Here is a 17117-nt window from a genome sequence, read left to right as displayed (position 1 = left end):
AAAGGACAATTTACAGGAGTAGGCTGTCCTTCCACCATCTACGTGGGTCCCGAACTAAACTCAGGTTGTCAGAATTGACAGCGGGTACCTTACACGCCATCTCACTGGCCCAAAAGTTCTCTTGGAATTTGGATGGAGAAAATATTTTTCTCTGTTTTTTTTTTTTTTTTTTTTTTTTTTTGGTTATTGTTTGTTTCTTTTTTGTTTTTTGTTTTTTTAAGTCATTGAACCTCTCTATGTAGCTGAAGATGCCCGCGAACTCACGATTCTCCTGCTTCCATGTCCTAAATGCTGGAATGACAGGCACGTACCACCAAGTCTAGTTTATGCTACCAGGGATCAAACCCTGTGGTTTCCTGTGGCTCTACCCACTGAGCCACACCTCTAGCCCTTGATACAGTTTTGAGCAAGGCCAGGCAACAACTTGGGGCAGGCACGTTCATGGGGTCTAAGCACGGGTCGCAAAGCTAATGGGTTCATCTAATTATTAGAGGTCTCTTATCTAGCCGTCATTTATTTATTTATTTATTTATTTATTTATTGGCAGCTACTCTGCACCAGAAAAACACTCTTGTTACCACACCGGAACCAACCCCCTGTCTGTAAACCTGCCTCGAGGGTCTCTGCTCCCTTCTCTTTCATGCATTGGTTAAGGTGGGGCGGACAAGAACTCAAAACCACAAAGAAAAGTGGTGAGAGTTACTACAGCAATGGGGACGTGTATGGCCTGTGACCCCAGAGCCCAGGAGACAGAGCCAATGCGAGGACCATATGCAAATGAGGACACGCCCCCTTGATCAAGACTGCCACCTGCTGTGAACAGTTGGAAGAGCATTTTCTGTGCGCCCCCCAATCCCAGGCCTCGCAGGCCTCTCCAGGACCCACCGACCTTGCTGAGGACCAGCAGCCGCTGCTTCTCTTTCTCATTGGTGGCCAGGGAGGCGAACTGCTGCAGCTGCAGGGGCGTGGGCGGCGTGGTGATGTCCAGGTAGTACTTGAAGGCCTGGAAGATGGTGCAGGGTGGGAGGCGAGATTCATCCTTCCAATTACTGATGACACCTGGGGAGGCACAGTGGGGATGAGGCTTCCTCTAGTCACTTAGTCCTCACCACAGTCATCACTCCAGGTGAGGGAGATGAAGCACAGAGAGGTTACAGAATCTGCCCGAGGCCACGCAGCTTTTGCGTGTGCGTGGTCTCACACCTTGCTCTAACTACACTGCGCCCTTGACTCTCCATATCCACAGCTTCTGCATTTCAGAGCATTTGAGAGGAATGAAATCAATGAAAAGAAAAAATAATCTCGTCTCTATCAAACTGTGCAGACTTTTCTTTTTCTTGTTACTATCCCTAAACACTAAAGTGTAGCACCTATTTATATAGCGCTTACATTGGGTAAGCCATCTAGAGAGGGTTTAAAGCAACCAGGAAGATTCACAGAAATGCAACAATGTATATAAGTGTTATGTGAACACAAGGCCTTTCCTTTATTTTATATTATTTATTTTTGTTTGTTTGTTTTTTCGAGACAGGGTTTCTCTGTGTAGTCTTGGCTGTCCTGGAACTCACTCTGTAGACCAGGCTGGCCTCGAACTCAGAAATCCAACTGCCTCTGCCTCCCGAGTGCTGGGATGAAAGGTGCGCGCCACCACGCCCAGCTAAGGCCTTTCCTGTAAGGAGCTTGGGCATGTATGGATTCTGTATCTTCTAGGAGTCCTGGAACTCATCTTCCAAGAGGGAAGGCTATTCTGCCTCTATGTCCCTTCCAAACATGCACCTCTGCCCCCTCATTATCATGGATTCCAAAAGAATTTCCATGGCCTAACAAGAGAACTCTGTGGGGTTGGGTTGGTTCACTAAGGGAGGGGCATGTCTCCTCACAGTGGCTCCTTCCAAGAGGGTTGGCAGGAGAACCTTGACAGATGGCATGCCATTTCCACATTCTAGTTAGCTCCCCTGTCAAGGTGACAGTCATGGTGTCACGGGCTGTCAGGTGTGGCCACCATGGCTCCTTATACTGGAGCCTGGAGCCCACCCATGTCTAAGAGGGGAAGGGGAAGCTTGTAGACCCATCAGCTTTGAAGGTTCTTCAAACCAAGTGTGGTGGTGTGTGTCTATGGTCCTAGTATTTGGAAGTTGGAAGCCAGCCTGGTATACACAGAATAAAGGAAAGAAAGGGAAAAGGGGGGAGGGGGAAGGGGAAGGGAGAAGAGGGGACAGAGGAGGAGGGAGGGAGAATGGGGAGGGAGGAGGGAGGGAGGGGAATGGGGAGGGAAGGATGGAGGGAGGAGGGAGGGGGAAAATGAAGAGGGGAGAAAGGAGGAGAGAGGGGAAGAGGGGAAGGAGAAGGGGGAGGGAAAACAGGAGGGAAAAGAAGGGACAGAGAAGGGTGGGAGAATGGGGAGGGAGGAGGGAGGAAAAGGAGGGAGGGGGAGGGAGGAGGGAGGGAGAGGGAGATAAAGAACAGAAGCAAGGAGGGGAAGGAGGAAGAGAAGGGAGGAAGGGGAAAGAAGGAAGGGAAGAAGGCTACCGCTGATATATTTGTTGGCTGGAGTGAGGTAGGAAGTCCTTCCGGAGAGGCCAACCACACCCCAACCACACCCTGGCAGCCGCTTTGCCCACTCGGGAGGCCGAGGCCCTCCTAGCCTTTCTAGAAGGTGCAGCCAGAAGCCTCACCCAGAGCCGTGTTCCTCTCCTCCAGCATCTCCACCTTCACCACGTGGTTGGCGGGCGGCGCGTCCTCCAGCCGTTCAATGAGTGCATTCACGAGGTCCTCGTGGTTGCCAGGGAAGACACCCAGGTGGTCCCCTGGCTGGTACTGCAGCTCCTGATTCCCGTTGGTGTGGAGACGCACGAAGATGGTGGAGCGGCTGTAGGAAACAAGGGGTGCGTGTGTTGTGTGGGACAAAAACCAGCGCTCTGTCTCCCTTTTGCCCCTGGTCTATCTCTCTAGGCTGCAGAGGTCTCCTTCCATGCTCCTGGGCTCTGGTCTGATGAAATGCACGCCCAGCACTCCCCCCCCCCCAGTAGCTTCTGCCAAGCTCCTCCAGTCAGCTCTCCATGATGGAATCAACTGCCAGGTCCTGCGCCGGGGACATCACCCTTGTGATGCCTCACCTCCTTGCTTGGGGCTGGTCCCCAAGTTCTCATGGCCTCTCTGGTGATCCCAGCTCAGTCTTCCGTGCTGGTCCCTTCTCATCTCCCAAGCCCTGTGCCCAGCCACAACCTGCTGAGATGTATCCATCCCCCACATCTTTCTGCCTCTTCTCCACTTTCCTCCATTACAGAAGCCTTTCCTTTCTTACTTCTGTGGCTAGTGATGTATTCTAGGAACACCGTGACACAGGGCATTTTTCTACCATGGCTGTGGCTTTATCCTCATGACAGTGGCTGGCACATAGTATGTCCCGAGTCCGTGCTGAAGGAAGGCACCTCAGGGTTCCCCGGTTAACTAGTTGCTAGCCGCCATGTCCTTTGTATCCATCAGGATTCTCTTAGGAACCAGCCACTCACTGTAGCTGTGGGCAGGATGCCTCTGACTTATAAAGCTCTACTTATCACTTCTCATAGAACACCATGCTCTCTTAATTATTTTATGCGGGTGCATAGTCATGACCATGGCATGTGCCGGCCATGGCACATGGGTGGGGGACAGCTTAAGTGGCTCAGTTCTTTGCTTCTGTTTTGTCGGTCTCAGAGATTAAACTCAGGCTGTCAGGCTTGGCAGCAAGCAACTTTACCCACTGAGCCCTCTCACTGGCCCTCTGCTCTCTTTTGCGAGCAAGGTCCATTGGTAGGAGAAGGAAGGGCCAGCCAGAGGCTCGGGGACTCTCGTGCATAGATGCATCAGTGTGTGAGAGTGAGGGTCTCAAGGGAGAATCCATGTACCGGATCACACCTGTTTGGGTCTGTGTGTTTCAAGTTCAGGAGGCTCATGTGAACCAGCTGCTTCAAGAGCAAATTCTTGGGGCCAGAGCAATGGCTCAGTGGTTAAGCACACTGGCTGCTCTAGGTTTGGTTCCCAGCACCTTCATGATGACTCATGGCTACTTTCAACTCCAGTTCCAGGGGGCTGCTCTGACCTCCAGTTCCAGGCATGTGAGCGAGCAGTACACAGACATACACGCAGGTTCCACACTTATATGCATGAATAAATCCTATTTGTTTTGAGAGAGTGAATTTTTGGCCAGGTGTAGTGACATATGCCTTTAACCCCAGTACGCAGGAGGCAGAGACAGGCAGATCTCTGTGAGCTTGAGTCCAGACTGGTCTACACTGAGTTCCAGAATAGCCAAGGCTACATAGGAAGATCCTATCCCCCTCCCCCGACCCCCAAAAGCATTTTTTGCTGGTTCTCAGCAGAGGTCTTTAAATCTATAGTCACTGAGAAGGCTAAGACAGGAGTATTGCGAGTTTGAGGTATGTCGGCTACTGAGTTCAAGACCAGCCTGAACAGGCTTGTGGGGTCCTGTCTCATAATACAAAAGCAAAGTAAAAAGTGGGCTGGAGCTGCAGCCCTTGTCTGTTAGCTCAGGCAGCCCCCTGCCTGTTAGGTCCCAGGCAGCCCCCTGCCTGTTAGGCCCCAGGCAGTCCTTATATCCAGAAATGAGCTCAATCTGGACTACGAGTGAAGCCAGTTCCCATCTGCCCACAGGAAACCCTTTTCTCTGGCGGGAAGACATACAGACTACTTGAGCCCTAACACCACCCAGCACATGGGAGGCTCTGGGTTCAATCCCTAGCACCATCGAAGAATGAAAAAGATCACAACGAGTCAAGAAGTAAGATACTCGGGCTGGTGAGATGGCTCAGTGGGTAAGAGCACCCGATTGCTCTTCTGAAGGTCTGGAGTTCAAATCCCAGCAACCACATGGTGGCTCATAACCATCCTTAACAAGATCTGACGCCCTCTTCTGGAGTGTCTGAAGACAGCTACAGTGTACTTACATATAATAAATAAATAAATCTTTAAAAAAAAAAAAANAAGTAAGATACTCAAAGTGTGATTATTTTGGTCCATTAAAAAGTTTTAAGGCTGGGGCTGGAGAGATGGCTCAGCAGTTAAGAGCACTGGCTGTTCTTCCAGAGGACCCGAGTTCAAATCTCAGCACCTAGAGCATGGCTCACAACCATCTGTAACTCCAGGCCCAGGGGCTCCTCCCTTCTTCTGGGGAGATGGCTCAGTAGTTAAAGTGCTTGCTTAGCAAATGAAAGTACAAGGTTTGCACCCCCTAAACCCGCTGAGTATAAGGTAGGTGATCCATTGCCAATTTTAGCCTCAGAAAGTGGGGACATGGGCTCTCTGGAGCAAACGGCGTAGCAAGAGTCTCGGGGAGAGCTCTGGGTTTGATGGAGAGATATTGCCTCAAAGAATATGGTGGAAAGAGTCCCAACATGAATCTGGGACCTCTGTGTGCATGCAGACACGTATGCATACATGAGCCCTGTACATGTGCATAGGTATACACCTGAAAAGAAGAAAATGAATAAAATAGTTTTGGGGCAGATCCACTACATTGGACATCATATCTACAGATCTAGGTATGGGTTAGCAATGCCATATGGGTTAGTCTGCAACCAGGCCAGTCTGTTCTTAGGTGAGTCTGCACCTGGGCAAGCCTGCACCCGGGGGACACTGCATTTGGGCGAGCCTGCACCCGGGCAAGCCTGCACCTGGGGTGAGTCTGCACCTGGGGTGAGCCTGCACCTGGGCGAGCCTGCACCTGGGTGAGCCTGCACCTGGGCGAGCCTGCACCTGGGGGACACTGCATTTGGGCGAGCCTGCACTTGGGTGAGTCCGCACTCTGAGCTGCAGGCTGCCACAGCTCTCCAGACTTCGTTCTTTCCTCCTTGCCAACTGGTCTCAGTGGAGGGAGAAGCTCGTGTTCTCCACATGTAAATCACACTTGAATAGACCAAGAGCACTTGCTATTTAGGGATGTTTTTGGCACAACCAAGAGCCCCTTTGTGCTACGAATAGCCACCGATATTAAAAATAGCTAAACTGGCATAAATCTCTGTGTGTAAGTGGGGTGGGGAGAGCGTGAAGTCGTTTCTTGATGCCTGGCACCTGTTTGTGATATGGTGGACAGCTTGGGAGGCTCTACTATGTGTTCCTAGGGTTTGGGACGTCCCTTTCCTCTCCCAAGAGGGTCTTGTACTCTCCGGGGTCCTGAGCTTGTCAGTTACAGTATCTCTCTACTACTCGGGTGACAGGAAGAGTTTAGCAGAAGACACCAACCAGCAGGGGGCGCCGCAAGGCCTCTAATTCAGGAGCCGGCTGCTCAAGCACAGTGAAGTCCGCAAAAGACTTTCAGAGCAATTTGGAACCCCCCCCCCCCCCGCCGCCAATCTTCCCCCACCCCGAGTCAGAACTGTTGCCAATGGGAAGGCCAAAGACCTGAACCCGCTGACCTGGCTGACGTTCAGTTGCTTCCCCCAAAGCCCTGTGTTCCTGCTTGTGATCCGGCAGTAAAAGAGGGGATAGGATGTAGCCAACACGTGCCGGGAAGGTGGGTCCAGGTGCCACAACATCCCGGAAATTTGCACGAGATGGCTTTGCAACAAGTGACTAGCTGGGCATGGGTCTCATGGGCCATCCCTTGCATCAATTACAGATACCCTCAATTCAGCTGCCTTTCTTTCTTCTTTCTTTCTTTCTTTCTTTCTTTCTTTCTTTCTTTCTTTCTTTCTTTTTTTTTTTTTTTTTTTTTTGAGACAGGGTTTTCTCTGTATAGCCCTGGCTGTCCTGGAACTCACTTTGTAGACCAGGCTGGCCTNGAACTCAGAAATCCGCCTGCCTCTGCCTCCCGAGTGCTGGGATTAAAGCCGTGCGCCACCACACCCGGCTCAGCTGCATTTTTTTTTTTTTTTTTTAATGTTCATTAAGCTTTGGGGTAGAGATTTTTTCCTTTCCCTTTCTTTCTTCATTCACTCACTCCCTTCCTCCTCCTCCTCCTCCTCCTGTCCCTTCACAGAGGGTCTCACATCTTACGTAGCTCAGGCTGGCCTGGAGCTCATTATGTAGTCCAGACTGGCTTTGAACTCTCGCCTCAGAGTGCCAAGTGCTAAGATTATAGGTGTGAACCACAACCCATATGGTCCATTGAGAAGCTGTGGGGGAGAAGGGCAATTTGGGAAGCGGTAGCCATTCAGGCCTTGTACGTCTCTCCTCACAGCCTGTTCTGTGTCTGGCTCACTTCTTTTGGATACAGAAGTGTCACTTACATGGATTCAGACACATACACACACACACACACACATACATTCAAAGACATACATACATACATACGAATGACAGAGGTTCAGAGAGGCTCACAGCTTAGACAAGAGTTGCCTAATGTCCTGTGTTAAATAGAAAAATCTAAATATCTAAAAGATCCAAGCTGGGCAGTGGTGGTGCACGCCTTTAATCCCAGCACTTGGGAGGCAGAGGCAGGTGGATTTCTGAGTTCGAGGCCAGCCAGGGCTACACTGAGAAACCCTGCCTTGAAAAACAGAAACAAACAAACAAATGAAAACCAAACCAAACCAAACCAAAAGGTTCCATTCTACCAGAAGGGTAGCCATGAGCTAGCTACTCTCTGCAAGGCCCAGCCATCAGTACACATAAATGGAGCTTTAGGCACTGGGAGAGGGGGAGGGGTGAGGAGGGCAGGAAGGTCTTATTCTCACTGAGGAGTCACTTGAAGATCTCAGAGGGGTCAGGGGGTGGATGTGTGGCAGCAGGGGGTGGCACGAGGGAGACAGTGGGCAAAGGTGGCCGCTCTGTGGGCTGGCATTTGAACATAAGGAGGGCCGAGCACACAGACAGCCCTGCTCAGGGAGATGGAGAGGGAGGGACAGCAAGAGTCTAGTGTAGAAAAGGGGGCAGCATATGGGAGGAAAGGGGAAACGTCGCTTTTCTTTGTCCCTTCGTGTTTTACATCGGCAGTGCCCTTCTATGTTGTCCAAGCTCCCTTTAAACTCACTATGTAGCCCAGGCTGGCTCTGAATGAATGATATACGCTAGGGCGATCAGGAATTCACAGTCCTCTTGCCTTGGCATTCTGGAATACTAAAATTAAAGGTGTGTGCCACAGTGCCTGACCATGACTGCAGTTTGAGAGAGGTGATGGGTGGGTCTCAGGGACATCTTCATGCCTGTGTGATCCCAGGAACCTCTCCCTGACCTGTGTGATCCCAGGGACCTCTCCCTGACCTGTGCGATTCCCCAGAGACCTCTCCCTGACCTGTGTGATCCCAGGGACCTCTTTATGACCTGGGTAGTTTTCCCAGGGATCTCTTCATGACCCATCCAGCAAAGATTTCAGAGAATCTCCTTTGGTTTGAAGAGACCACTGCAGGCTGTGAAGCTGAGAGCTCATCCATTTCAACTAACATTTTAAAAAGATTTTTTGGACTGACACACACACACACACACACACACACACACAAACACATATACACACATGTATGCATGTAATAAAACCCAGGTTTCTCAGGCTGGAGAGATACATTGTAATAAGTGTGCTTGCCATGAAAGCAGAGGGCCTGAGTTCAAATTCCCCCTCAGAAGTGAAAAGCTGGGTGAGGCAGTGCATGTCTATAATCCTACAGCTGGAGAGGAGGTGCCTGGGGCTCACCGATCAGCAGTTTAGTTGAATCAACGCTCCCCAGGTTCTGTGAGAGCCTATCTCAAAAATTAAGGCTGAGAATCTGTCCCCTCAGGTCTCTAGACATATAAGAACACACATGCAGACACACACACATGTACACTTACACATGCATACACAGGTACAAACATGTACACAGATACATATGAACACACACGCACACATGTGCACATACATGTACACAATGTACACATGCACACACACAGGCAGACACATGTACACCCATGCACACCCATGCACACAGGTACACATGCACATACAGGCACAAACATGTACCAAGTACACATATGCACATACACGCACACACCTGCACACACAGGTACAAATATGTGCACCCCATTCAGATATAAAGATCTCTCTATTGTGACCCTCTCTGTCCATTGACAATTCCCTTGGTGCCCACGAGTTAGCTCTTCCCTTCCTAGGCATTCTCTTTTTCCTCGGAAGTTCACTCTCCTTACTTCTCATCTCAGTCTTTCATTCTCTCTCCTCCTGACTTCTAGAATTTTCTGACTCTACCCTGCCCACACTTACCCCATCACATTACTTGTATACATTGTTTTTCCTAATGACTGTGGCCTGCACCTCAAACTTTATTTCCAGGCAGGATGCTGAGCGGGGTCGCTCTGCAAGGGTCACCCACCAAAGGCTATTTACTTCTTTTTGGCACATTGCTTGTTAATTAAAGACTGCTAGTGAGAACAATTCGTGAGATCTTATTTATGGTTTCCTAGGTCAGAGAGCCATCTCTTTGGCCTTGTCCTGGGCAGGTAGGTGAGTTATGCTTTTTTTCCACTCAGAAAATTAAACTCTATAAAGCATTATCTTTAAAAAAACATATTTAAGCTGGGCAGTGATGGCGCATGCCTTTAATCCCAGCACTTGGGAGGCAGAGGCAGGTGGATTTCTGAGTTCGAGGCCAGCCTGGTCTACAGCGTGAGTTCCAGAACAGCCAGGGGCATACTGAGAAACCCTGTCTCGAAAAACAAAAACAAAAAAACAAACATATTTAGTTATTTTTATTTTATGTGGTTGTGGGTGGGTGTTTTGCCTACACATATGTTTATGCACCATTTGCTTGCCTGGGCTCACACATGCCAGAAGGGGGCACCAGATCCCCTGGAACTGGAGTTATATGAAGTTGTGAACCACTATATAGGTGCTGGGTATTAAACTTAAGTCCTTTAGAAGAACAGCCAGGGTTCTAAACCATTGGGCTACTGCTCCAGGCCACAAAGTGGCATTATCTTAAAGAGATAGGCACACTTTGTTCCTTTCTCTGCTAATTCACAACCATTTTAATTCAATTCCAGCTCCTAACATTCCTTGGACTATTCCTTTGTTAATAACGTTTTGCCAGAGTCAGGTCCCTCCTAGCAGTGGACAGGGGTGGATTTGAAGGCCATTTGCCAGTTTCCTTGCTGCCTAAGAACCATACTCCAGGAAGGACTTACCACACACTGGCTTTTCAGCATCCACAACTCCTCAGTAAGCTTAAAACCTCTCCATCAGATGTCCCAATGCACCCAATGCTGCATCTAGCTATTCAAAGGTACTAGATGACTAATATATTCCATTAATGCCTGAGAGCCTTTGAGAGTCAGTTCAAGAAGCTCGGGCTCTGTCCTGTTGACCTCTTTAAGCAAAGGCGTGGAAGGGCACACGGGTCGCATGCATGCCAGATTTACAGCTGACATGAGGAAGCTGGGAGGAACAAGGACTGTGACTGGATCCTGTACTGTGCCAGCATCTTCAGGAGGCTCATTTGCAATGGTCACAGCAGCCTGGCATGAGTGATGGAGGCCATCTGTGGAATCATTTGGAGTTGCGGCCAGATAACCAGGTCAGTGTGACCTTGGAAATGTCGCTGGCATTTTCTCAGGGTCACTTCCCATATCCAACATGTGAGATATGTTATAATATAATATGTATGTTATAATACAATATAATGCGTGCTTTAATAAATTGTGGCCTCTGCTTCCTGGGCTGGCGTGAGTGAGAAACTTCCCAGAGGCTCAGCTCCGTGCGTGGGAGACAGAGTGTGCTAGATATGAGTGTGCAAACTTGCTGCCAGTATTTCAAGGAAAAACACTTATTTTAATTTTGTCTATGAATGTGCTGAATGTATGCATGTTCACTGCTGCCCATGGAGGCCAGAAGGGGGAGCCAAATCTCTTAGAACTGGAGTATAGTTGTGGGCAGTCACACAGATGCTGGGAACTGAACCAGGCTCCTCTGCAAGAGCAGCCAGTGCTTTCAACCACTGAGTCACCGCTCTCCAGCTTTCCGCTGTCTACCCAATGACTTTTCCAAAGCCACGCAGACCCAGTTGATGTGTGAAGGAGCTGGGGTCAGTGCCTAGGGCTGTGAAAAAGAATTTAAAAGATCTATCTGGGTTGTAACTGGAAAAAAAAAAAAAGGAAAAAAAAATTCCCGAGAGGGACTGAGTGCAGAGACTTGACATTTTTAATTTTTTAAAAAAGATTTACTTATTATATATAAGTACATTTCAGCTGTCTTCAGACACACCAGAAGAGGGCATCAGATTCCATTACAGATGGTTGTGAGCCACCATGTGGTTGCTGGGAATTGAACTCAGGACCTCTGGAAGAGCTGTCAGTGCTCTTAACCACGGAGCCATTTCTCCAGCCCTTGAAAAATTACTTATAGCTCTAGATGGGTGGCCAATCTGGGTGTGATCATGCTGGGCCCACTGAGGACATGGGCTTAAAGGGTAAATGGGTTGGCTCTGAGGACAGCACCCCCATGACAGGTGATATTAGCATGTCCTATTTAGACTGATGATGTCAGTGACAGGTCCAGCATGGATGTTGGTGGGAATCATGTAAATTCTGCTGCTGCTGGTGGGGTCTGAAAGTGATGTTTCCAGTGGATAGCAAGAGGAATTCATACATGAAGGAGAGCAGCTTAGAGGCGCTGGAACCCAAAGGTAAGTATCCTTGGCCATTCAAACCTCTCTTTAGAAGAAGTGAATTTGTTTTGGATGTCGCTGAATAGGGATAACTGGATTTTAAGTCAAGTGCAAAGACTTAAAATAGACGTCAGTGGTCCAGAACTTGATTAGTGTGTGCAAGACCCCAGGCTCAAGACCCAGCATTGCATAAAACAAAAGCCACACCCCCAAGTGCTAAGACAAACATACTTTATATCGGATATCTAGGTGTTTGGCTACAGTAGATATTAAGATATTTGGCTACGTTGGGTAGGAAGATAATTTTGAGGGCTGGGGAGATGGCTCAGTGGGTAAAAGCACTTATCATACAAGCCTAAGCTATCGCTTGTATCGCTACAAGCCACATGAAAGGGTGGAGAGATGGCACTGGTGGCAATCAGAGGGGACCCAGGTTTGGTTCCCAGCACCTCCATGGTGGCTCACAGTCACCTTTAACTCCAGTTTGCAGGGATCCTACAGTCTCTTCTGGCCTTGGCAAGCACAACCCTTAGCATGTCCCCCCCACACACACATACACACACCACACACACACACACACACACACACACACACACACACACACACACACTGAGCAATGAAAAAACCAAATGCAGAGCACATGTATCCAAAAGCCTAGAGTCCTCGTAGGAAGAGGCAGGAGGGTCTGCAAAAGCTCCAGGGGCCGGATCTTCTGGCTTAAGGCTCTGTGAAGAGACCCTGTCTCAGACAAGCTAGGGGGCGAGGATGGCCACCCAAAGGCCATCCTCCAGTCTCCCTAAGCATTCTGTAATGTGTGCAGGTAATGTATTACTATTATTATTATTATTATTTGTTTTTGTTTTTTGAGACAGGGTTTCTCTGTGTAGCCCTGGCTGTCCTGGAACTCACTCTGTAGACCAGGCTGGCCTTGAACTCAGAAATCCCCCTGCCTCTGCCTCCCAAGTGCTAGGACTAAAGGCGTGGGCCACCACTGCCCGGCTGCAGGTAGTGTATTATAATACAGCGGTTTTGAGCGCCCATTGCTACTCCTGCAGTGCGGGTCACTCCTTTTGCGGACTCTTATGGTTGTCGTGAGCCCCAACCATAAAATTATGCTTGATGCTACTTCGTAACTGAAAAGTCGCTACTGTTATGAAGCGTTATGAACGTACCTGCATTGTCCAATGGTCCAAGGGGACCCCTGTGAAAGGGTCATTTGACACCCCCGCCCCCCCTCCACAAGGGGAACCACACCCCACAGTTTGAGATCCACTGCCCTAGACAAAAACAACCCACGGTAAGAAATTACTTGTGCGGGGCTGGAGAGATGGCTCAGCGGTTAAGAGCACTGACTGCTCTTCTAGAGGTCCTGAGTTCAAATCCCAGCAACCATATGGTGGCTCACAACCCTCCGTAATGAGATCTGATGCCCTCCTTCTGGGGTGTCTGAAGTCAGCTACAGTGTACTTACATAAAATAAATAAATGATTAAAAAAAAAAAAGAAATTACTTGTGCTAAGCACTTCCTAATGGAGATGCTGCCCAAAGAGAACATTTGCCTATTTCACAGGTGACCCCGTGGTCCGATCACCCTGAAGCCCGTTTTCTTTGTCTACCTCTCTCTTTGTCTCTGTCTCTGGTTGGGGGCACAGGGGAGGGAAGGTAGGACCTGGTGGGAGGGGACTGCAGCAGCTTGTAGCGGGTCTCTGGGGTCTGAGTTCTCCTTCCTGGCTATGGGTGGCAGTTGGGAGCAGAGAGGACTGCTGCTGAGCGAACCCAGGCACTCCTACCTGGACTTAGGACTTTGCAGGTTTTGGCGGCTGAGGAGTCGAGCGGCCGAGACTCGCTTTTTGTGAACATTGGAAAGACCTGTGGAGAGAGGAATAATGGTTGCTGTGAAAGGGGGGGTTAAACAGCGATCCACAAAGTCCATATGTGTGTATGTGTAGTGGTGTGTGCATGGGACATGTGTGTAGGTATGTGGGAATAAGCCAAAGAATAGCTGGGCCTGCTGTGTGAGCTGATCTTCTGAGCTAGGGTCTCTCACTGGCCTGGGGCCAGTCAGCTAGGCTAGGCTGGCAGGCTAGTGATCCCCAAGATTCTCTTGCCTCTTCTTCCCCAGTGTTGGGATTACAATCATGTGTCAACCATGGCTGACTCTTTCATGGGTTCTGGGGAATTGAACTCCAGTCTTGGTGTTTGCAAAGCCTATACTTTACCAACTGAGCCATTCCCCAGACCCCTCTTCAGAGCTTCCTCTGGAGTGGAAGGGATGAAAGAAGGGGACAGGCATTGGCGGGGCTTGGTGAGGTAGTTACAGACACTCAACTAAATGCCTAGGTGACTGGGATGGAGGTGAGGATGCAGTGGGCTCCCAGCTGTACAGGACCCTGCATGTGGGGACAGAAGTGTGGTCTGCAAGGGCTTCTCTGAAAGGGGGACCAAAGTGACACAGCTACCATCTCCACACACCCCTGAGGGGAGCTCTCCAGCTCCACCCTCCCGAAGGTTACAGAGGTGTTCCTGAAGGATGTGTCAGGTACCTTGGGTCAGCTCTGGAGCTTCTGCCACGTATGTGAGGCGGAATTTGTTCCTCTTCCAGCTGCGGTCATTGCTAATGAGGGAATTGTTCGCCTTCTCAATGTTAACGTCATCCCCCACGCAGAACACATCACAGGCTGCCTGCGGCCCACAGAGAGTTATCCCAGATGTTAGATCAGTTATCCTAGGTAGGTCCTCCCCAGGAGCTCCAAGTCATGGCATGGAAGTCTCCCTCCCTCTCTCTTTCTCTCTTCTCTTCTCATCCTCTCCTCCCTCTCTCCACCCATCAACCCAGATACCCATCCTTCCTTTCACCATCCACCCACCAACCCATTCACTCATCTCCTTACCTACCCACCCTTTCATCTACCTAGCTATCTGTTCATCTATCTACCAACCCTTTCTTTCCTCTATCCATCCATCTATCCAACCATTCACCCATCCATCCATTATTCATCTAACTATCCATCCATCTACCTAACCATCCATTCATCTATCCATCTACCTATCCATCCATTCATCATCCAACAGCTATCTACCATCTATCTATCCATTATCCACTCATCTATCCATCCATTTATCCATCATCCACTCATCCATCCATCCACCCATCATTCATCTATCTACTCATCTACCTATCTGTCCATCCATCTATCCACCCATCCATCATCCATCTACTCATCCACTAATCCATCATCCATCCATCTATCCATCCATCCATCATCCATCCACCTATCCATCCATCCATCCATCATCCATCTATCCATCCATCCATCCATCCATCCATCCACCTATCCATCCATCCATCCACCTATCTATCCATTCATCCACCTATCCATCCATCCATCCATCCACCTATCCATCCATCCATCCATCCATCCACCTATCCATCCATCCACCTATCCATCCATCCATCTACCTATCCACCCATCTATCCATCCATCCATCCATCATCTACCTACTCCATTTACCTTTCTACTCACCCATCTTTTTGTCCATTTCCACCTAATATTCCATTTACCTACTTATTCATACACCCATTCATCTACCCCCACCCACTCATCTACCCCACCCATCCATCTACCTCACCCACCTGTCAACACCCACCCACCCATCTACCCCCACCTACCTGTCACCCTACATTTTGAGTAGTGACTCGAGGGCCTTACTTCTACTGAAGACAACACATCCATGATGACACTGATTACTAAGTCCCACGTGCCCAGAGGCTTAACATTAAAAATGAAAGGAAATACCATAGAATTTCCTTTCATCTTCTTCAAAAGGTTTAAAACAATTATATAAAGCCAGCACACACTGTCTGGATACAGGTTTTTATTTTATTTTATTTTTATTTTTTATTTTTGTTTCCTTTTTGGTCAAAGCTCCTCTATCAGCAAACGATAATCCTAAGAGTTACTGCTCAGAACCATTAGTAAACATTTTCTGAGACAGGTTCAGAAAGGTCTTTAACATTTGGTCTCCAGTGATGCCCCTGCCCCAGCCTCTCCAATAATGGAGACGGAGACATAAACAACCATGGGACTACTTTTCAGTGAAATTTAGAGTTTTCAAACATAGGTTTTATTATTAACTGGCTGTGTGCTGTTTTATAAACAGTTGCCATGTTCATCAACAGAAAACCAGAAAAGCAAGATAGTGTTCTGTGAAGTATTACTCGACCACAAAAAGGGATAAGGTGGCGACCCATGTGGATAAACCTTAAAAACTTTACTACAAGGGAAAGAAGCCCGTTATGAAACATCACCTGGTATTGGATTTCATCCCTAGGGAATGAACAAGAAGGAAAGCCTACAGACACAGAAAAGAGTGACAGCTCGGGCTGAGGGTAGGGGGTGGGGTGGGGGATGGGAGACCAGGAGCAACAGTTCTCAACCTGTGGGTCACAACCGTTCTGGGGGAGGGGTGTCATATATCAGATGCTTAGGACTCAGTAGCAAAATCACAGTTATGAAGTAGCAATGGAATAATTTTACGGTTGGGGATTGCCACAACCCGAGGAACTGTATTAAAGGGCAACAGCGTTAGGAAGGTTGAGAACCACTGGTTTAGGCTTTTCAGGGTCCTAGCCTCTGGGATGCTCCCTCAAGGCTGGCTGATGAGCTGAGGAGAGACAGCTCTCTCAGAGGTGAATGAACCCGCAACCATCCCGTCTCTCCACGTCCGGGTGGAAATCCAGGGACAGGTTTATAGACACAGCTCCCGCTTGTAACCCACGGAGTCCTGGACCCCATTTTGCCTTCTGCAAAAGCTCAATGACAGGAGCTGGTGGGACCTTTCCTTCTGGGGCTGCTGCTAAAGACAGAGTCCAGGGCAGTGAACGGGACAGAGAGCAAAAGCCACAGGACTGGCGCTCAGTGCCCCCAGGATTCTGAGCGGAAAATGTGTTTGTTAAGGTTGCTCAGATGCACAAAAGCTCTCTCCTGGCTGTGTGCATTGGGGAAAACCCCTCCCTTCCTATCTGTCTCCCTCTCCTTCATTTCACACATAATCTCCTTTCTTCTACCCTCTCTTCCTTCTTCTTTCCCTCTTTTTCTCCCTTCCCTCCACCTCCCTTCCTTTCCCATGCTGGCCAAGTAGCCTATCATTGAGCCATCTGACCACGGAGTTCCCCTACCCCGGCCCCCATGGACAGCTTGGCACTGTCTGCTCTACGGTGGGTCCCATACCTTGAAGACCTTCTTGGCCCAGGTCCTGAAAGCTTCTTCCTGTCCGCAGAGCTCATCCCCCTCCCTCATCTTCAGAATCCTCTCTCCGCCCAGCTCCTCCAGGAGGGTATCCACCGCGTGCCCAAAGGCACAGAAGTGGGGGTATGCCCGAGAGCCCAGGCCGAAGACTGAGAACCTGTCCAGGAGAAAAGAGAAGGTCTGTGATGGGGGGATGCGGGGTGTGGGAGGTGTGTGTGTGTGTGTGTGTGTGTGTGTGTGTGTGTGTGTGTGTCTGGTACCATGGGCTGATTAGCGTTACTTC

General features: G+C 49.2%; 1 protein-coding gene across 3 annotated transcripts in view; it reads right to left on the bottom strand.

Annotated features, from left to right (window-relative positions):
- The window catches only part of Nos1 (nitric oxide synthase 1), a 118059-nt gene that overhangs the window by 20642 nt on the left and 80300 nt on the right, over window positions 1-17117 (bottom strand). For all 3 annotated transcript variants that reach the window (XM_029533810.1, XM_029533811.1, XM_021186811.2), the window contains 5 exons: window positions 16817-16991; window positions 14129-14267; window positions 13376-13454; window positions 2676-2869; window positions 890-1059 (listed from right to left, as the gene is read on the bottom strand). In XM_029533810.1, coding sequence (XP_029389670.1) covers window positions 890-1059; window positions 2676-2869; window positions 13376-13454; window positions 14129-14267; window positions 16817-16991 — 757 coding nt within the window. The remainder of the gene's footprint in view (window positions 1-889; window positions 1060-2675; window positions 2870-13375; window positions 13455-14128; window positions 14268-16816; window positions 16992-17117) is intronic.

Source organism: Mus pahari, chromosome 23, assembly GCF_900095145.1.
Source record: "Mus pahari chromosome 23, PAHARI_EIJ_v1.1, whole genome shotgun sequence".
Lineage (NCBI taxonomy): Eukaryota > Metazoa > Chordata > Mammalia > Rodentia > Muridae > Mus > Mus pahari.
Note: the sequence above shows the minus strand (reverse complement) of the source record. Positions and strands in the feature narration are given on the sequence as shown.